The following is a 21,355-nucleotide window of genomic DNA, read 5'->3' on the forward strand; positions in this document are numbered from 1 at the left end:
TAGTGGTATGTAGTAGAAGTACAGATTTATTTATTTTATTTGCAGTAGTGTAGGGATGAAGGATGGGGTGCAACGTCATCGTGACGTGTCATCTCAACCCAATGACCTTGAACAATAAATAGAAAAATATGCTCCATTAGAAATATCTGGGGTGAGTCACTACCTACACGACTCTCAGCAGAATGAAAACAGCTGACACGTCTCTTCACATCACAGTTATACTAGACTTTTTTTTTTTTTTTTTTTAAAGTCAAAATTCATAAAATGTCCCTGATAATCACTGAGAATTTGCTGCAGGTATAAGCAAGTTTCTAGGTGACCGAAGGCACACGAGGAGCGCATGAAATGAACCGTGAACAAAAACAGTCTCTTGCACATTTAGTGATCCAGGTCCTAACAGCACATCAGCTCCCTGCGTTTGCTCCTCTGCCTCTTTACTCGGCAGCTGAAAGAGTGGAATCTTATTGGAAGTATCACAACAACAAAAAATTAGAACAAGTTCAAACTGGACTTACTGAGGCAAAATCTTGAGATAATAATTTAAAAGTGTAGTTGCATCCAATTTTTTCCCCCATTATTGGTCACTTTGTTATTTATTTACATGATTATTCGTTTAATGTATCAAAGACGTTGGAAAATTATTCTTTAAACCAACAGCGGTAATCCTTTTAGCGTCTTCATTTACTGTGATAAAAGAAAGAAAAGCAGAGAATCATTTGATAACGGAACTGGAATAAACAAATGTTTGACGTCTTTGCTGGAAAGCAACTGAAATGATCATTGAATTATCAAAACATATTGTTAAAAATGGCTTTCAGTAAAAGTTCTGCTCAACATTACAACAGACATTTAAAAAAAATATAAAATCCACATTAATGTCAAAATTTGTCTTTGTATTCAAATTGTTTTACATAAAATGTTTTCATGTTAAATACAACTTTTCATCAATTCATCTTCCTCTAGCAGAAACAAACTTCCAACATGTATTCCTGCATACTATGAGATTTTTAAATAGTTGGGGGGGGGGGGGGGGGGGGGTCCACAGGCTCACTTCTTCATGCAGATAATTTTATATCCACTCTCTTCTGTAGGACAAAGATGTTCCTGTTCCTGCAGTCATGATTTAGAAAAGGTGCGATTGTTTGTGTCTAAGGACAGTTGTTCAGACAGCAGAGATAACCGTGATGGGGCCACGTTGTAAACAAACAGGTCACCCAACTGTAAGTCAGCCATCTGCGCCCAGCGTGAGTTCATCTACTGCTGCGTTTCACCGAGCGAGAAGTTCTCTGCTTCCAGCCCCACTCTCCTCAATGACTCAGAGTACTTTCTCTTTCCTATACTGACAATGTCCTCAATCTCCTCCGCCAGGTCCCTCCTGCCGCTCTCTATCATCGCCTCCACCAGCCTCGACACGGCCCCTGGTCCTGCAGTCCGCTGACCCCGGGCCCAGAGGAACAGCATGTCCAGCACCAAGGCTCCCAGGTTGTCCCTGTGAGGAGAGCAGAACATACACCAGAAAACTTACATCGGTGACAGTGAAGAAGTAAATGATTCTTAAGATAGTCGGGTGAGGAAGCACCAGAGGTCAGACTTTATGATGTTTATGACAAAAGTTTAGTCATAGAGTAAATCATATTTACATTTTAATGTGTGTTGATAATGCAATAGCAAATACTGCCTTTCTTTCTTTTTCTATGTTGTCAGCTGGCCAAAACTGTCAGAAAAAATGGGTCTCTTAATGGTGACAAACTGAACTTGTAATACAGTCCACATTGCTTAGTTGAACTTTTAATAAGCATGATTTGTATTTGCAATATTACCTCAATAATTTATATAGTCAAAAATCAATACTTAGAGTCCCCACCCCCTACAAAGGGCTGGTGTAAATATTTAATTTGAGCTAAACATAAGTGGATATCACATCACAGAAAGCTTACTCTCCTACAATAAGAAATGTACCAACACAGCCTATTCAGGTGCGGTACTAAATTCATGTGACACAAAGGAAAACAATCATCATGGAGACTCCCATCAAACTACTTTCATTCCTATAAAAAAAGACCCTCACACATACAACCTTCTACTCAGCATGCATGTTTGGTTTTATATAACGCATTTCTCCTTCACCTCCAGGAAGCGTCATGGGAGGTTTTTTTTTTTTTTTTTTTTGAGCGTGAGAAGGAGGGGGAGGGACAGATGAGCATCAGTCTGTATGTAATCTCCTGCAGTGTCCCAGATGGCTTAGTGAAGGCTGACGGTGCAGATTAAAACAATCAAATTCTCGAGTATTTCCCTCCTTCAGTCACGTTATGACTCACTCCATCTCGTTCCCTCAGGGGGTTTTGGTCGTGCTAAAACACGGTTTTTGCTCCCCTCTGAGATGCTTCTACTGATAATGGACATTTATATGTAAATCTATCTCACATGTTTACACATTATAGTCTATCTTTAGATATTTAAAAGATCAGGTAGTAGAGGTTATGTAATGCTTTGCTTTCATATAAAAAAGGTCAGCCTATTCTTTCAAACTCTGTAAACATTAAAAACAGACACTAGTCCTTTTGAAAAGTCACTTTAATTTCTAACGAAGACATCACAGTTTGCAATGAAACCAGATATGTTCGGCTAAACCTGTCTTGTAGCATCACATTCTGGCAGTGAATTAAAAAAAAAAAAATCATACAACTGCACGCACACAACCGCACTTTGTCATCCCCACCTGAACTTGTACTGGATGCGGTCTAGCTCCTGGTAGCTTAGGCCAAGATTGATGCCAATAACACGCCAGTCCTGTCCTATCTGAAGAGAGATGGACAGCAGGTTGGCTTCTGTCAGGTATCCGCTCTCTGGGTCACCCAGGTTCAGAGGAGGATACTGGAGCTCTTCCATGATGAAATGATTTTCTGAGTTCAGAGCCTGTGAAAAAAAAACACCAAGAAAACAACAAGAGATAGTGCAGTATGAGCAGGTTAAATGTTCTCTGTGGTTGCAGCTCAAAAACAGAATTCAGAAAAAACAGCAACTAATTTAAGGGCTAAATTATCATTTGGATTTATTGATATATATTTCAAGCAAATTTTATTGAGAGAAAAGCCTTCATTATTTTTTGTCAGGCTCATATCAATCACTCCTACTTCTACAATTACCTTTACCAACATTAAAACCTATAAGTTCTTTTACAACCGTACCTCCTTAAAAGTTGGTTTGAGTAAAATTTTAATACAAATAGAATGTGATTTTCAAAACATTGAAACCCCATATTTAATTGAAAATACTACAGCCTGACTGATTAATCGGCCAGATGATAATAATCAGGATTTGAGCATATCCAGTGACTATCAGTATAGGCTAATTCTATCAGGGACATACACTGATATCATGAGAATTTTTCACCAGTCAAATAACATTTCATTTGAGTTTCATTTGATTAAACTAGCAGTTTCTCTTCCTGGCTGTCACCAGCAGAGGGCGCTTTATGGATTACAACGAGCAACATCACTGTGCAGTTATTTTCCAGTTGAGTGTCCATCTTTTCTTCATTATATATCTTTTCTCAAGTGTTTGATTACTGCAAGTGACGAATCAACACAATAAATGAGTGTATCTATCTCGATAGATCGAAATAGATCTAAGAAAGATATCGGATGATATATCGCTATGGGACACTTCTCAAATGTTGAAACTAACGTATTGAAAGAATATCAGGACAGCACACCAAAATCATAAACTTTTTTGAATAAATGTTGAATCTGAGAAATGTTATTATTTTTGGAAAATGATATGCCCATATTGAATTAGATGCCAGCAACACGTTTCAAAAAAAGGTGGGACAGGGTCATGTTTACCACTCTGTTGAATCACTGTTCAAACACTTCACACACTCTGAAAGTATCTTGGGAACTGAGGAGACACAGGTTTCTGATATTTAGAAGAGTGAACGCTGTCCCTTTCTTTCTTTTTGAGGGATTTTAGCTGTTCAACAGTTTTGAGTATTTTTTTTACTTGAAAAAGAAATTGCAAATCCATGTACTGATAACAAACCGGATGGTCCCTCTCCTCCTTCGCCCCGGAGGATAGAGCGGCCTTCATTACAAAATAATAATTTCAAATCTTGACTTGTCATACCACAGGACAGTTTTCAACTTCGGCCTCGGCCCATCTTAAATGACCTCAGGCCAACAAAAAAAAAAGTCAGCAACGTTTCTGGATCAGGTGTATGGTTTCCTCTTTGCATGGTAGAGTTTTAACCTGATTTGTGGAAGTAGTGACAAATCGTGCTCATAGTCACAGGTGATCCTGAGCCCATGCAGTGATGTCCACAACAGAAACGTGCCTGTTTCAATGCAGGGCCGTCTGAGGGCCAGAAGATAATGGCCATCCAATATTGGTTTTCTGCATTGTCCCTTGTGTATAGAGATTTCTTCATATTCTCTGAAGAACTTAGTTATAATATGTACTGTAGACGATGCAATCCTCCACATTCTTGACAATTTTCCAATGATAACATTTCTCTTTAACTGTTGCACTATTTCCCAGAACAGTCTTTCTCAGAGAGGGGAACGCCTGTCCATTCTTAATTCAGTTAGACTCCGACTCTTTGAGAGATTCTTTTTAGATCACGCCATGTTACTAACCTGCTGCCTGACGCTGTAAACCTTTTTGTAAAAGATTTTCTACAAGGTGTTTTCTTTTAACATTTCACAACTTTTCTTCTGTTGCCACCGCCCGGCTTCTTGAAAGGTGTTGCTGATATAGAATTCAAAATGGGCATATTCTTTTTTCAAAAGCATGACATTTCTCAGTTTCATGTATGGATGTATGATTTGTTATCTTTGTGCTATTTTCAATCAAACATGGGGTGTCAATGTTTTGCAGAAGTTCTTACATTCTGTCCCACATTTAAGGAAATGGGCTTGTATGAAATAAGTGCTACTGAAACCGGAACACTCACAGGAAGTCTTAGTGGTAAAGTTGTGAGCCACTGGCAGTCTTGTCCTTTCCTTTTCCTCGCCACCTCCTCTGGTAGATTGTCGGGAACCTCTCCTCTGTAAAAAGACACCTGTAACAGAAGTAAATACATATTTCCAACGAGTGTGTCCTTAGAGACTGATTCAGGGGCAGAAAGAACAGCTTTTCTTACTGGCAGCAAGCTGGGCAGTCATTGTTACACTTGACACCTTGAAGATACGTAAAATTCATATACATGCATTACAATACTACTAAATCATCTTCCCAATACAGTATTAAGGGCTAAATGTATGTGTATGTATGACAGTAAAAACCTTATAAAACACATTAATTTGCACTGATAATCAATACTAATAAACCAAAAAGTGACCTCAAGATGACATGGAGTTGTATCAACACATCTCAGACAGTGTCACCAGAGAGCGTGTAAGTTACAGGGTTTGTTAGAATTCTCTTCAAGTGACAATTTGGACTTGATCTAGATAAGCTGCTCAGGTCAGTGATTTTAATTTCCCCAAGAAGACATTAGTTGATGACGATCCCCTCCCCCCCTCCCCAATAATTACACCCTAAATTACCTTCTGTTTTCTTCAATCTCACAGGTCCTGCTGTAGATCCAATCATTTACAAAGCACTATCCTTTACTTTTTAAATGATTTTTTCATTGAAAGAGCTGTGGTCTATGTCTGGCTTTTTGCCTTTATTTAATAGGGCCGTGGATAAAGGAGGAAGTCCAGAGAGGGAGTGAGGAATGAGTGGCTGGAATGTAGCCACAGGTCGGGTTGTAGCCTCTGTACATGGGGTTCAACCTAACCGCTAGGCCATCTGCAGCCCTTTTATCTTCTTTTTAAATGCTGGCTGACTTTACTTTAGTGTGAAAATGGATAAAGTAAAAAAACATACAGTCAACATATTTGCCTATAAGGCATCTATTTTCCATTAGGAGAACAAGACCTCATAAAGGTTCAGGAAAGCACTGGTATTCTTTTCTGAACCCTGTGCTTGTTAACAATAAGGAAATAGGCATCTTTTAAAAAAGATCTAGAGTTAGTGGTTGGCTGTTCCTGTTTTCAATAGAGCCATGGTTGTATTGAAGACTATCTTTGGATAACATCCCCCGGTAGCTTTTCTGGTAGAGCTACTACTATTTAGACGGAGTTTCTTTCTGAAATGTTGAATGTGATATTAATATGTCTTACTTGTCCCCTCACTGGCCCCTTCTGACCCTGAGCTGGACAAATGTAAACTTCCTTTAGATTCTTCAGGCTGGAGTAAAACACGAAACAAAGCCGTCCCTCCAAACAGTCAGGCCGCTCTGAAGAAAAAAAAAAAAAAAAACAGGAAAGGACAATTACCCAGCACATCATTAGATCTTAAACAGGAAAGGGAGCAGCAGAAATAATGTTTATGCAAGATAGAGCCTTGAAGAGGAATTCACACCTGTGCTGATGTCTAGGCCCTTCTCAAAGCCAGCGAAGAACTGCTCTCCTTCCAGCAGGTCACACAGGTCTGAAGGCTGAGGTCCATCATACTGCTCAGATAAAGACTGCACTCTGCTGTCCACCTGGGCAGAAGGCGTCACACTTCCACTGTTAATTATTTACACGAAACACTACAATGACACTATACGTTCTATTAAACTGCATCGCTATAGTGCAGAGAAGAATTAAAAACCTTGTTGGAAGGTAAACACTGTAGCATAACTTGTGAAGGATCAGTCTTCCTTTGGAGGACCAGGAACTGGACTTTAAACTGCTTTAGCCTCTGATAGACCTTCCTGACCACCCCGCTAACACAGCGCTGAGTGGTATACCACAGCCAGTACCTATGAAGGTACACACACACACACACACACACACACACACACACACACACACACACACACACACAACTATCAGTACAGTGTAAGTGCAGTTAACATATAAACATATAAAGGAGAAGCAACTGTAAGAACTTACCAAGAGAAATGTGTGACGTAGAAAATGGCATATACATGGGTGACATAGAGAGACACCTGAGATGTGATGTCAGTCCAGGTTTGTGCTGCGGGGTCTCCATGTAGCAGATACAAACAGGATGTATCGACCGTATGGCCTGCAAAAGAACCAGAGAAAGCTAACCTCTTCTGTAATAAACACGTATTAAGCCCGGCGTACACTGTACGAGAATTCACAATTGTGAATAGAGAACTCCTGCAGATGGAGGATGAAGTCAGATCTTTTTGTATTTCAGTTGTCTCATATGTACATGCTCTTCTTTGTGTATGCATAATTTGGAGGAGAAAGAAAAGTAGAGGAATCGACCCATTGCTCTGTTATCACTGTACGAGTGTGAGCAGTTGAACAACCAAAGTATCAAACATGCCAGAAAATCATCTGACCGGTTAGGAGCAGCTGCTCGGATGGTGAGTTATAGGACTCTAGTCTAGTCTGATCTAGATTAAATGGGCCTGAAATCGTAAAGTGCACGCCCGGCTTTAGGGTGAAGGTACAGATATAGGGCTTACTGGACCTGTGACTCCTGATGGCAGAGGGATCTGGACTTTGATAGGCTGCAGGAATTGTATGCTGGGAGTCTGGGTGAGGCAGAGGAGAGGGCTTACGCTGGCCTGAGGATCACCACACAGCGCCTGCACCTCTGACACGGACACCTGCAGCACCTACACACACACACACACACACACACACACACAAGAGGGTAAAACTAAAGCCTAACAAGCCTCAGAATCCATGAGGACAAGCTGTGATAAACGCCCATATACTCTTGTGCTACCTGTAAAGTGATAGTGCGGGTCTGCACGGTGGAGTCTGGAGGGAATTGGAGCTTAATTCCCGGATCAGAGCTGCTCACCAGCAGAGCTCCAGCTTGCGTAAGAGAGCAACTGTCCTTCACTGGACGGGACACTACCATAAACCAGGAGAACTGGCCCACTGTGCAGCAGGCGAGCTAAACAGAGACAGAGAGGTCATTTTTGTTTTACTTTCACGAAAAGCAAAATGACAAACTGTTCCGCAGTGTGGGAGGTATTACGCTTTACCCTGGCTGGACGTCCACCAGGGTGACTGCTATGGCTCTCGCTCCCCCTCCGCAGGACAGTGGGCAGAATGCTCCATGACTGTCCGTCAAACCGCTGCACCGCCACTTCTCTTCTTTTTGTCCGATGATAAGGCAGACACACCTCCACAGGCTGTCGAGATTCAAAAGTTGACGTACAGTACATTCACAAATAAAGAACACATTCACAAGAAGAGCAACCTGTGACAACCAACACACCCAAATCAACGTTTCTGTTTATTTTTCACAAAGTGTCAAAAATCCCACATTTACCACTTAGTGAAGGTAGGTTATAGGAGCCAGGGACCATAATAGATCAAACAGAGGATACAAAAAAAGGTCGGGGAAAGATCAGTGGTTCAAATTTTCTTAGGTGATACCAATTCAGACCCTTCAGTATGCAAATCTTCAAGCATCAAAATAACTTAGGCGTGTCCACCTAGTGTCTTTTTTTTCAGGGTAGAGAGCGTTCACAGGAGAAAGAAGCAACCTCCTGGATGAAAAGCGCAGTGCCCAGCATATTTTTCACAAGCGCTCTGCCGTTTCTGTGCATAAAACGTGCAGTAAAAAGTAACGGAGCCGTGTCGGTCATACAGCGGCCGTTGTCAACAAACTGTTGTCATGGAGACAGGACGGACTCGCAGCACTTTTTCTTCTCAGAGCACAAACGCTTCATGCAAACACTCCCGAGCGTACAGCCAGCGCTTTTCTGCCCGGAGGTGGACACAGGGCCTTAAACAGTTGAGCCTCTGTACAGCTTTATGAATTGGCAAATTATCTAATTTACCGCAACTGTAAACAAGGCTGTAAATTAATTTGTTCCTACTATAAATCTTGGGAACTGAAAATCGGGATGAATGGAAATCGGCTTGAAGAGTGACTTCAAACACTTCAGTGCTGCCCCCAACCACGCAAAATGCATCAAATAAGGTTCCACAAACATTTGGTTCCATACCTTTAGAAAGGTAATGCCATGAGGACGGAGTTCCAGTGGACGACTCAGTAGGATGTCGTGCTCTTCCAGCTGCACCAGCTTCTTTCCTGGACGTTTCTCGAGCCACTCCAGTCTTCTGGTTGTCACCAGGCAACCCGGGGGGAACAGCAGCTCAGCCCCCCCCGGGAGAAACACATGACCCCCAGCAGACGAAACACAGAAACTGAGGAGCAAAAGGAGCATGATGTGTTCAGATTCTACCTAGTCTGAGCAATCTGATTCACCACATTTCTGCAGCGATTGAGACGATGTGTCGTAGCTGAGAGTGACACTGTACCTGTGCTGATTAAATCCAAGGTGCAACTCTGGAATTTGTGCTTTATCTAGCAAAAAAAAAAAAACAGGGATGCAACAGAAAGAAAAGAGTGAATGTGCTGACAGCAAATGTAAACACTCGCAACACAGTCCTTTGATTTAGCCCGTATTAATTAGAAACCCTTTTTCTCTTTGCTCACCAGGAGCAGGAGGGAGAGGAGGAGGTGTTGGGGGTCGTCCCATGGGATTGTCACGCGCATCTATTTTCAGCAGAGGCAGTTTGTTCACACAGTGTGGGATCAGTCGCAGGTCATTGCTGTAGATGACAAGCTCCCTGAGGGAGAGGAGGGCACCTGGGCGACAAAAGAGAAACGGTTTACTGCAGCATTTGTGAATTTAACACACACACACACACACACACACACACACACACACACAATCCCAGGTTGTTGTTATTTCTACTACAGCCTTGCACTGGTGCATCCACTCTCTTTCGCCTCCTTTACCCATGCTCTCTGGAAGCTGCTTCAGCTTGTTGTGAGACAATTCCAGCTTAACAAGCTCCTCCAGAGAGCCAATTTCATCAGGTAGATGCTGAAGGAGGTTATGCGAAACATCAAGGGTCTGGAGCGCCTTCAGTTTGCCAATGCTCGGAGGAAGCGAGACCAGCTCGTTTCCAAAGAGGGAGAGGTAGGTGAGGGAGGACAGCTGGCCCGCGTCAGGAGGCAAAGCTGCGAGGTGGTTGTGACAGAGGAGCAAGGAGGACAGCGCGGGCAAGCTGAGAAGGCAGGAGGGCAAAGAGGAGAGCTGGTTAAAGGAGAGATCCAGGTGCACCAGGCGACGAAGGGAGGAGAATGACGAAGGCAGAGTGGTGAGGAGGCCAGGCAGTGGGTCCCCTTGGGAGTCATAAAAACAGTGTCCTAGAAAAAAAAAAGAGAGAGATAAAAAGAGAGAATCTCACCTCGGTTCTACTGTTTTCAAAATGTGTTTTTACAATAGAGCTATTAAACCATCCACGCTAACAAGCAATTTATAATGCATGAAGAAAATTACCCCGAATGGCCAGAGATCGCAGCTCTGTCAGATGAGATACGACATCCAGTGCGTCGTCGAGCCCTGCTTTTTCCTCAGAGCCCAGCCTCAGGTACTGGACTCCTCTCACCTTCCCCGGTATGGATCCCCAAATCAGAGGCAATGCCGCCGCTCCTCCCTGGTACACATCCAGGGTCAGTCTAGTCTCAGTCAACACAGCTGGGAGCTCCACAGTGGGAGGCAGCGGTGGAGTCAGGCACAAGGCAGACGAAGAGGAGGATGAGGATGAGGAGAAATTGGCACTGTGGTTGCGGTGGGCGGACAAGTAAGAGGAGGAAGAGAGGCTGGAGATTGAGGGACCATAGGTGTCCATGAGGCTGGAGGGAGACTCAGAGGGGGCATCCCTTTCTGGTTTCCCCTGATCCTGGTGTGAAAGTCCCCTCCAGAGCTCTGGAGACAAAAGGTCCACGACAGGGTCCGTTTCTCCACCTTTTGATTTCGTTCCCGATGGGAAACACGCAGGAGTCACTGCCTCTTCTGCAGCCTCCGACCTGTCTGTCTCCTTAATCCAACAGGCCGCCTGCTCTCCATCTTCTCCATCAGGAGCTCCACCGTCCATTGCACCTCGTGTTTATAACACCAGATAAGCTAACTGAGAGTTCCCTGAGTATCCAGCACTGGTCCGGGGTTTTCTTCCGACATCATGAGTCTGCAACGTAACTCATGACGTGATTTGTACACGGTCAGTTTAAAAAGTCAAGACAGAGTTGAAGGACTTGCCATGAAAGGCTAAGCAATGTTATGTTTCACCCTCTTCATATTTACGTTGTTTGCACACAATGAATATATAATGGTCCCTTTACGGTTCACATAAAAGTTAGAGCACTAATGCATGTTACTTCGACTAAACAATGTTTAAAATGAGTCCTTAAGTTGACCTGTTTCTTCATTCTCCTCACTTACTTCCTTGTGTTTTATCAGAAGGGTTTCGCATCAGAGTTGCTCGTTCGTTTTCTGTCACTTCTTACACCGCCGGAGGACTGGGCGGAAATTGAATTCTCTTAGAAGCAAAGCAGCGCCCCGCCTCTCCGGTTGTTGCTGTGAATAAAACCAAGCGCACTGAAGCAAGCAGCGCCAAAGTTTCAACTGAGGGCGGGACAGATGTGTCAACGTGTTGTCTCGCTGCCGGAACCTGGCCGTCCACCAGGGGGCGCTGTTTAGTCCACTTTAAATCCGAAGTGTTTGTCTTGTGGACTGATTCACTTTCTTACCACAAACAACAGCCTACAGCTTACTGACCCACACTTTAAAGACATATTAGAAAATGTAGGCTAATTCATTTTTTTCCATCTCTATTTCAAAAGATTATTTCGCCTACCTTAGTTGTAGTACATTTACACCACAGTGCTCTTTTTTGCAAACCAGAACCGGAAAGTCCCTTCTGTGCAAGTTTAATGCTCACTTTCAAAAGATTGTCTTGTGTTCAGAAAATAGGTTTTCAGGTTGTTGTAAACGTTCACGTGGAATACAAGATTAATCCAAACGCATTAACCCCGAGTGATTTAGGGTCCTTGACCAGAATACAGCACAGCATTGACTGAGAGGATATATAGGCTAAAGGTCAAAGTGACTGTAAACTGCTGGATCACGAGTAAAGCCTCTGTCACATCCGAAGGAGGTGGTTCTGGGTGTTTCTGTGGAAAATGTATACAAAGGCTGCTTCTGCTGCATGCCTTACCTCCCTTTGACCCGGCTGCAATGTTTATGAGCATTCAGAATTACTATAGCGACTGTGTCAATCTTGTTGTTGAATGTCTTTTCCTTTTGTAGGTCATAGAGAGGCATCAGTACTAATTTCAGCCTGTTTTATAAGCAGCTAAAAACTTCTCAAAGGAGCTTTAACAGTTTTATACCTATACTTTATTTTAACGTATGTACTATACTTTGAATGCAGGGCTTTTTACAGAATATTTCTACCTTGTGGTACCATCTAGTTTCAGTACTTTTCCAGAGCTGTCCTGAAGATATTGGAGGTTTACCAGTGGTTAGGTTATCCATTAAAAAAAATAGAAACCAAATACTTGATAGAACAGGAGTACCGTGTGCTATTACTCTGTGGAATAAATTCTCCAAGGACTCATGTCCTCAATTGAACCTGTCAGCACAAAGATAGACCATTTACAGCATTATTCTGCGAAAGCACAATTCAAGGAAATGTTCCAGGGGAAAAAAAAAACATGTCATTGTTGTTGCTGAATGTGTTTCAGATGTAAAATATATGTGATTTTACAACTTATTTATGCATCCCTACCATTTGTTATTTTGTACTGAGGTGATTACAAACCATATTATTGTTGTTGTTGCTATACAACCTATTAGGCTATTATTACATTGCCTATTTTATAATAATAATAATAATAATTAATAATAATAATAATTTATACTTTATTGATCCCGTGAGGGGAAATTCGTTTTTACACTCTGTCTAGTTAACATGCTACACAAACATAGGCCGAAATACACACACATGCACAAACAGGATCCTATGGACATGCACTAATGGAGAGGTCTCAGAGTGAGGGGGCTGCCCACAGTGGGCGCTCCTGAGCTGGTGGTGGGGGGGGTTAGGTGCCTTGCTCAAGGGCACCTCGGCAGTGCTCAGGAAGTGGACTGGCACCTCTCCAGCTACCAGACCAATTTCCGTACTGAACCGGTGACCCTCTGATTCCCAACCCAAGTCCAGGTCAAGGTTATGTTTTGGAATTGAACAAAGTTTCCCAGAAATATGATGCTGCTGCTTTATACAGATCAATACTAGATACCGGAACAAATCCACAAGAGCAAACTTTAGTGCTCACTATCAGGTTCGCTTTAATCGATCTGTAAACACTGAGTTAGTTCAAATAAGAAAACCAATACTCATTATTCCTAATAATAACAACAGATACTGCGAAAAGGGCCCATTATAGCCTCTACAGAATGTGGGGATAACAGAAAACGTGAACACAAACAGATTTGTTTTGAAGAGGACAAGAACAAAAACTCTGCTCTGTAGAGCAGATGACAGCTGTCAAAACTTCCCTGGCGTTTAAACTATGTGAATTGTGATTGGTCAGTCTTTCGACGCTCTTAACTGTGATTGGCCACATTTCTTTCCGTTGTCCGTCGTGATTTGTCGTGTTGACTGTGCACACCCTCCTCCCAGTACACCCCAACCGAGCATGGACAATAACAAGTCCCCGTGTTCACTACATCGTTGTTAAACTAGCGCAGGGGAGCACACAGTGACGAGAATCAGATGATTTGAGTTTTTGCAATTAATGAAGATTTAGCGACGTGTCCTGCAACGCTATATAGTTACTTCTACCTTCTAAAAAGTCGCGTTATTCAAAAAGGCGGCATGTTAATAGGAAGGATTGACAAAATGTGAAAGGAGACTTCTGGCTCTTTTGCAGCTTGTGGCCAACTTTGTGTTCGTTACATTGACCTTAGTCCCTTCCGCCGCGGACAGTCCCCGCTATGTTTCCTTTAGACTCTCCGTGGAACATCTCGTTCGCAGGTTGCGGCTTCCTCGGTATCTACCACGTCGGTGTCGCCAGCTGTCTGGTGGAGCAGGCTCCTTTTCTGGTGCAAAACGCCCGGCACGTTTATGGCGCTTCAGCCGGAGCGATCACCGCCACTGCTCTGGTGACCGGAGTATGTCTTGGTAAGGTCATTTGTGTGCTGTTTCAAGCTTTTTGTATGAGGTTTACTGGATGCTTTTCGACACTTAATCTCTGCTGAAGTACATGTTTCTGAAAATGTTATTTCCAGAAACATGCATGTGTAATTGCCATGAGCCACACTGAGATTATTCTGTAAAAAAAACAACAAAAAAAAAACAAGTCCACCATTCTAATTTGAACCTTCAAGTTAAATTGCACAAGTTATGGAAATTGTATGGTTCTTAACCTTTTTGTAGTGCAAAGTTTTATAACCTACTCTATAAAGTTGCAGTAACTTGTAAGTAGCATTTCAAGTAGTCAATTTAACCAATAGTTTTAAATGTTGAGTGGTTTAATCTGAGGCATGACAAGTTTTTTTTTTTTTAATAATCTATGAAGTTTATTATGTGAAACAGTAAAACAGAAGTTTGTCCCACAGTTGGTGCAGGGGAAACAGAAACCCTTACAGTAATTGTTACATATCAAAATCAAGGGACTCTATTTCATGCTTTTCCTAGTGTTAATGAGTAATATTTAACTGAACCTGTATCCTTCATTTCATGATGTAGTCAAAGTAAATCTGAATAAAGACATTTATTCATTCCATCATTTGGGTTGAATACATTTTTATCCAATTATCTAATTAAATCCACAGTAACAGTGTCTTGTTGTCTTCACAGGAGAGGCTGGTGCAAGCATCATTGATGTTGCCAAAGAGGCGAGGAAGCGTTTCCTGGGACCCATGCACCCTTCCTTTAACCTGGTGAAGATCGTGCGTCATGTGCTACAGCGAACTCTGCCAGCTGACTGTCACCATCAGGCAAGCGGGCGGTTAGGAATCTCTCTGACCCGAGTGGCGGACGGAGAAAATGTTGTGGTGTCTCACTTCAACAACAAGGAGGAGCTGGTGCAGGTGGGCATTCAGTTTGATTTCACTCACGAGATAGCAGATTGTATTTTCATATTTGTGTACTTAAGAGAAGAGTTTGTTTATCATGATGAACTCAGCTGTCAGGATGAAGGGGGTTTCATATCACCATACTCATCATGTGATATTGTGGGCGATTTAAAGGTCAATTACATCCAGAACATTTTGACAAATTGTTTTTTGTAATGTACATTTGGTTGTGAGTTATATTTCCTTAATACAATTCAATTTACCAGCTAGTCAAGATGAAGTTCACAGTTTTATGCTTCTTAAATGTGAAGATGTGATGTTTTTCTGTGTGTTATGTTGTAAAATTGATAAGAAAAATAGTAGTTAGTTTAGTTACTGATGAAAAGCTTTGGATGTTTAACTCAAGAATATGATCCTTTACGCACAACAAAGAACAACCTGTAAGTTAAAAATACATTTTGTGATAACCTGTAATATACAGCTTTACGCTTAAGTTATACACAGCATAATAGAGGCGGCTGTGGCTCAGTGGTAGAGACAGTCAACCCAGAAGGTTGGTGGTTTGACCCTAAAACAGTCAGTCACATATGGAAGTGTCCTGGGCATGAATGTGAATCATGATGTACTTTGCTGTCTGTAAAAAAAAGCCTCTGCTCAATAAAATTGTAACAACAAAAGAATATAATGCCTCTCTCAATAGTTGGGTGATATATCTTTGTCATCCATCCAACTATAATATTTAAAATGTTACATTTTTTCATTAGTACATTAGAAAACAATGTTTCTTGTGTTCTTTTTGTTAAGTAGGCATGTGTCTGCAGTGCCTTCATCCCAGTCTACTGTGGCCTCATCCCACCCACACTGCAAGGAGTGGTGAGTAGATTCAATATTATTCAGCCTGTGTTCACTATCCTTACGTTGTGATGTCCTGTAATTTAGTATAAACTCATTTCTATAGATCTCAAGTAAAGAGCCCTAAATGATGTACTGATGTTGGAGTGGTGTCATGAACCATGCTATCAAACTGCTTTGCCAGAACACTGCTCTGTATTTCCTCTCTTAGTGTTATGTTGTTTCTACTTTTGGCACTTTTTTCTTATAGTTGCCCCCCCCCATCAGTGCCCTCCCTTCCTCAAGAATGTGTTTGTTCTGAATGGCACATGTGTGGAAACCATCATTACATAATTCCCCAGGAGTTAGTGTTTGTTAATCATCTCACACTAGGGGAAAAAAAGCAGAACTTCTATTTATTTATCTATTAATACACCCTTTTACTTTTTTTTGTCGTCAGTCATGCTTGTAGCACAAAGGTTTTCTGGGAAACTATTTTTGCACAACACCAGTGTTCCCACCCTCCCTCTTTGGCCTTTGTGATGGGTTTTATAAGAGCCTACATATGCCTGTGTGTGTGTGGAGCGCCTGTCACCAAACTGTGAGTGGCAGAGGTTGACGTGACCGTGTTGGCACAGGCTTTAAGGTTGTTCTGTCCTTTCATACGCTCCGGTGGCACAGGTTCAAAAATCTGCTGCCGTGTTCATCTGTTGACTCACTCAGTGTGCCTAAAAGTCCTCTAGCTTGAAAAAGAAAACAACAGACAGTAATCAATCCACAGGATATGATGTCACCGTTACCATAACCAGTGTAAAGCTCGCTTTGGGTCTTAGTATCCTTTAATGCCCTTAGAAGGTTTACAATAACTTATTTTCTGTTTGTCCTGATGCTGATAGTCATCCTTTCTTTTTTTGAATTCAGCGATATGTGGACGGAGGGATCTCAGACAACCTGCCTCAGTACGAGCTGAAAAACACAATCACTGTGTCGCCCTTCTCTGGAGAGAGCGACATCTGCCCCCGAGACACCTCGACCAACATGCACGAGCTGCGATTCACCAACACGAGCATCCAGTTCACCCTCACCAACCTCTACAGAGTCTCCAGGGCCCTTTTCCCTCCAGACCCGATGGTAGGAACCAGCCCAAACACGTGCAGATCTATAAACGATTCCACTCGGATGAACTGGAGAGAACTCAGTCAATTTCTTGCATCGATGAATGTCTGTTTTTGTTTCGAGTGCAGGTTATGAAGGCCATGTGTAAGCAGGGTTACAAAGATGCTCTGCACTTTTTAAAGAAGAATGGTAAGAAACAGAAGTTTTCTTTGTTTTACATCCTTCTCTAAAGCCAGTCAAGCTCTTTGTAGTAGATTCAGACATTTTCTTCCTAATATGCTTTCACAGAACTGATTGATTATTTTCGGTCCATTTATGAGCACAACATCATCAAAAAGTGTTTTGATTTTCAAGCAATGTTCTCGCTATTGATTAAAGATAAGAGAAAATAAGTGTTGTCACATTTGCTGCTGTTTTCAGGACTGCTTCACTTCAATGAACCACAGAGAGACAAACCCCTGCTGACTAATGGCAACGAAAATGAGGATTATAATGATGAAGAGGAGGAAAAGCTACATGTGGAAGCGGTAGCAGTGTTGGTCGATTCCAGTTCCTCAATAGAGGAGCATATCATAGAGCACCTTCCACCAACCCTGCACAAAGGTAACATCACATTTCAGACCTTAGACAACATAGTATAAAAACAAGGAACAGTCCCATACAGAGGCTGTAGCTTTATTTTTTTTGAAGCTTTAGTTTGGGCTTTTGTGCATTTATTGGAGAGACATGACAGAGGAAAAGTCGAAAATCGGGGAGAAAGAGAGTGGGGAATGACGCGCGGCAGAGGAGCCACAGGTTGGATTCGAACCCAGGTCGCCTGCTTGGAGGCCTCTGCGCATGGGGGCACGCACCCCACAGTGGCTGTAGTCTTTTGAAGCAGGTGGCTCGGGTTCAAGTCTGACCCTCTGCCTCTTTCCCCGTATTTAATTTCTTACTCTCTCCTCCGGAGTTCTTTTACATCATCATGAGTATTTATCATGAGAATTTGGAAATGTTATCACGACATGAAGACCAGTAAGTCCGCTTGATTATAATTACAAAATGAAAGTTTAATTTTACCACCAAGTCAGAAACCTCTTTTTAGTATTAATAACATATTTCTAAGAATGTATATTTCTAAGCTTGGAATAAAAGACACTTTGTGACATTGCAAAGAGGGCATTGAAATTCTTTTTAGTATACATTTATACTTAACATAAATGAGTCCAAACAGGGTGACTTCATGCCAGCAATGGCCTTCAAGGGTTAATTGACAGCATGTTGAGCTGTTTAAATACTACTATACATCAATATTAATACCAACATCAATGTTTTTTTTGCCAGAATACAGTCATATCATTCTTAATTTACTGCTCAAAAAATGTGTTCACGTATCATTTAGTAAATGTCTTCTGAGATAATGTATTCCAATAAGTTGTATTAGAACAGCAATATCACTCAGAAATTCCATTAACCCACAAGAAACTAAATTAGAATTTGATTTGTATATTGTAGCCTCATTAAAGTCATGAATAATGGAGCGCAAAGAAGGTTAATAATATGTATAGTGACTGAGCGGTTCTGATCCTCTTTGCCTCTCCCTGCAGCTCTAGTCGAGGCCTGTATGGAGAGGAGGAGTCTGGGGCAGTCGCTTAGCAACATGCTTCCTGTCAGGATGGCCTCAGTCTTGATGCTCCCCTACACCCTCCCTCTGGAGTCCGCCATGTCCTTGACTCTCAGGTACTCTAGGACTTATTTACACCTGGTCCTGATTCCCTTCTTATCTGATATTCAGTCCTACAAGTACTTCAGTGCATTACATCTGCATGTCTGTTTTGTTAATAAAAGTAAAGTTGTATTACATAAAAGTCTTTGGGTATTTTGAACATGATTTTAAGACATTTTTTGTTGTTGTTTAGTGGAAGTGACTATCATGTAACATTTAAAAAAAATCACTAATGAGAGTATATCTTATGTATAGACTCCTGGAGTGGCTGCCAGATGTGCAAGAAGACATGGGATGGGTCAGAGAGCAGATATTAAAAGTGCTACAGCATGTTCTTCGCCAGGCTTCTAAAAGTATTTCCCAGCATGTGTCTGCACGGTAGGTGACTATGCAGTTACACAGACATGAAACTTATATTATCAGTCAGCCAATTTTAAGAATTTACTACAAATACTCTTTTTGTACTTTTTTTACATCCTGTAATGCCAGAATACATTAAATGTCCAGTCCAGCCACTAGGTGGCAGCAAAGACAAGTTGTGAACAAAATAAAAAATCCCCTCCCTTTATGTTGACACGTCCAGCTTATTACAAATCAGTCGCTTCTTTTCACATCCAGCAGACTCTGAGCAAAGTAAGAACTTATGTTCAGTCTCACCACCCACAGAGTATAAGTCCAACATTGAATCTCTTATACCTTTGTTTCAGGACACATGTCACATTTTATGCACATTATTAAAAATATTATTTTATTACAGTAACCTCTGCTTGAACAACAATTGGTGAGATAGTTGCCTCTGGTAAATCATCCTCACTTCTACATGTTTCTTCTACTCTAGTTTATCCTGGCAGCTGAAACTGCATCACTACGAGTCCCCCCAGTCCCAGCTCAGCTCCAGCAGCCTGTTTCCTGGTTCTTCAGTACTTGAAGCCTTCATGCGCCTCGAGCAGTACAAGAGGCAGCTGCTGTCTGGAGTTCTGTGTATCAACATGGACCTACAAGGCTCCTTCAGAACTGGACAGACGTCGGCAGAGAAGGTCCCTCAATCCATCCTCTCCCCAGAAGGCCTCACCTTGCACAAAGGTTATCTAAGCGTTCTACCTGCTGCCGACTCTGGAAAAGTCGTCAGCGGCACCTGAGAGCTTTGACAGATCTCCTGTTCTACAGTTCAGACATACTTATTCTAAATCCAGGAATAGTTCAAAAGAATTACATCTGGTTTTTTTGGGTTCACATCATGACATGACGGTTAAGCTGAGCTAATGGGCCATTTTTAGTGGTTGCAAAAAGGTATCAAATTAAATGTATTTTGGCTAATGCATTGCACTGAGTGAATTCTGTAGAATAATCTGCAATGTGTCTACTTTTGAACTTGCACATTTGCTCAAACTGTCGTGTACAAACTTGAATTTTGGGATGTACGCAAGACAAAATGCACACTTAAAGTAGCATAGTGTTTATGTTTCAGGTGGAATGCAATCAGACCGGTAGTTTAGCTGAGAGTTACTGCTGCTTCGGGTCCATGTTACTGAGTCCATGTTCTGTTTGTTTAAAGTAATTACTGCTTTTATTTCAGAAGAGAGTCAATGCAATATTGTGGAAAAAACATTGGCTTTGTATATCATGTATCGAATGTCAGTGTCGTATATCTTTGCACTTATTTATATGAAAAATACAACAACAAAAAAATCAGTTTTCCTTTCAATAGAAACTTGTTTCTGAAATGTAAATGTTTTTCCGAACTCTTTTTGATGATGTCATTTTTAATGTACATAAAATGGAATTTACAAATCTTTGAGCTATCACCTTATGAATTCAACAATTTTATGCCTCGAAAAATCAAGCCATTATATGTTTTTGTAATGAATCCAAAAACTTGCACTTTCCTATTTGATGTAGCTGTATGGCATCAAACAACCTACCTGTTTCAATACCTGTCTTGCACTATGTACTAAGAAATAATATACCTGTGTGATTGAGCCTTAACTAATGCCTTACACTTTATTGTACAATTTGACAGTAAAGTGGAAACATGGAATTCTGTTTGTGACTGTTTTTGTGTTTTCTATAAAAGGTCCATGAGGACATTGGGACCTCGAAACAAAGTGAGTCATATTTGAGTTCCTCTCTCAAACAAATTCATATTAACTTGACTCTATAACTCTAAATCAATAACTGATAAGAAAGACCTGCGACCAGAAATTCAGTGGTCGGCATATTTTACTGTCAATACTGGGGGCGCACTTCAGGAATCCCCTAAGCATCGAAGTCTTCACACAGTTTTATTATCTGTGTGCTGATGTGAAACTTGTTTAACCGCAAGTCCCTTATAAACTAAAACAATCCGAAAACCTCAGGGAATGTTTCCTTACATCACATTTTTTTTTTTAACTTTCATGTAAACGTTTAAGAACACGAGACATTCCCTGAAGGTTCTTGATTTTTTTCAAAACCCATACATTGAGAGAATTTTAAAGCAGCGTTTACTATGTTTTCTCTGAAGGTTGTTAAAAAAGCCTTTGTAATATTTTGTTCAGAAGCTATTAAAGTCTGCCTCTGAAGTTTTAGGTTGGAAAACAGAGTATTGTTCAAATTGAAGTGTGCTTGGTTTATATCAAACTTCTCTATCAGTGATAAAGTGAACAGCATGACAGTGAGTCTCAACGTTGTGTGCTGTAATGCATACTATTTCTGAGCGTCTCCTTATAATTGAAATATTAATTCATTGTCGACTAATTTGTTTACACCACGTTTAGAAAACACAACAAATTCACATATTAGTTTATATAAACAATAAT

General features: G+C 41.3%; 2 protein-coding genes across 2 annotated transcripts; one reads left to right on the forward strand and one right to left on the reverse strand.

The window, feature by feature from the left end:
* Nucleotides 1-10: 10 nt before the first annotated feature.
* On the reverse strand, nt 11-11,245 carry pidd1 (p53-induced death domain protein 1). The gene is made up of 15 exons (XM_061035510.1): nt 10,325-11,245; nt 9,778-10,191; nt 9,472-9,624; nt 9,294-9,339; nt 8,978-9,179; nt 8,006-8,155; nt 7,741-7,914; nt 7,480-7,627; nt 6,927-7,062; nt 6,643-6,793; nt 6,409-6,532; nt 6,168-6,283; nt 4,952-5,059; nt 2,720-2,916; nt 11-1,489 (listed from the first exon to the last, which is right to left on the reverse strand). The coding sequence occupies exons 1-15, from the start codon at nt 10,920-10,922 to the stop codon at nt 1,255-1,257; spliced, it is 2,952 nt and encodes a 983-aa protein (XP_060891493.1). The 5' UTR covers nt 10,923-11,245; the 3' UTR covers nt 11-1,254.
* A 2,351-nt stretch (nt 11,246-13,596) lies between these two features.
* On the forward strand, nt 13,597-20,599 carry pnpla2 (patatin-like phospholipase domain containing 2). The gene is made up of 9 exons (XM_061035517.1): nt 13,597-14,009; nt 14,688-14,920; nt 15,713-15,778; nt 16,658-16,867; nt 16,981-17,041; nt 17,273-17,455; nt 18,439-18,571; nt 18,813-18,935; nt 19,396-20,599. Exons 1-9 carry the CDS (start codon nt 13,823-13,825, stop codon nt 19,694-19,696), a joined length of 1,497 nt encoding a protein of 498 aa, XP_060891500.1. The 5' UTR covers nt 13,597-13,822; the 3' UTR covers nt 19,697-20,599.
* The last annotated feature ends 756 nt before the right edge of the window (nt 20,600-21,355 follow it).

Source organism: Labrus mixtus, chromosome 4 (assembly GCF_963584025.1).
Source record: "Labrus mixtus chromosome 4, fLabMix1.1, whole genome shotgun sequence".
In the NCBI taxonomy this organism is placed as follows: domain Eukaryota; kingdom Metazoa; phylum Chordata; class Actinopteri; order Labriformes; family Labridae; genus Labrus; species Labrus mixtus.

Bases quoted from the DNA above. Each gene is read 5' to 3' on its own strand.
- pidd1 (XM_061035510.1), bottom strand. From the start codon at position 10,922: ATGGACGGTGGAGCTCCTGATGGAGAAGATGGAGAGCAGGCGGCCTGT. The intron at 10,192-10,324 runs GTAATTTTCTTC...TTTTTTTTCTAG, and splicing joins GCGATCTCTGGCCATTCGGG to GACACTGTTTTTATGACTCC. The intron at 9,625-9,777 runs GTAAAGGAGGCG...TTTGTCGCCCAG, and splicing joins GCAGCTTCCAGAGAGCATGG to GTGCCCTCCTCTCCCTCAGG.
- pnpla2 (XM_061035517.1), top strand. From the start codon at position 13,823: ATGTTTCCTTTAGACTCTCCGTGGAACATCTCGTTCGCAGGTTGCGGC. The intron at 17,042-17,272 runs GTAAGAAACAGA...TGCTGTTTTCAG, and splicing joins GCACTTTTTAAAGAAGAATG to GACTGCTTCACTTCAATGAA. The intron at 18,936-19,395 runs GTAGGTGACTAT...CTTCTACTCTAG, and splicing joins TCCCAGCATGTGTCTGCACG to TTTATCCTGGCAGCTGAAAC.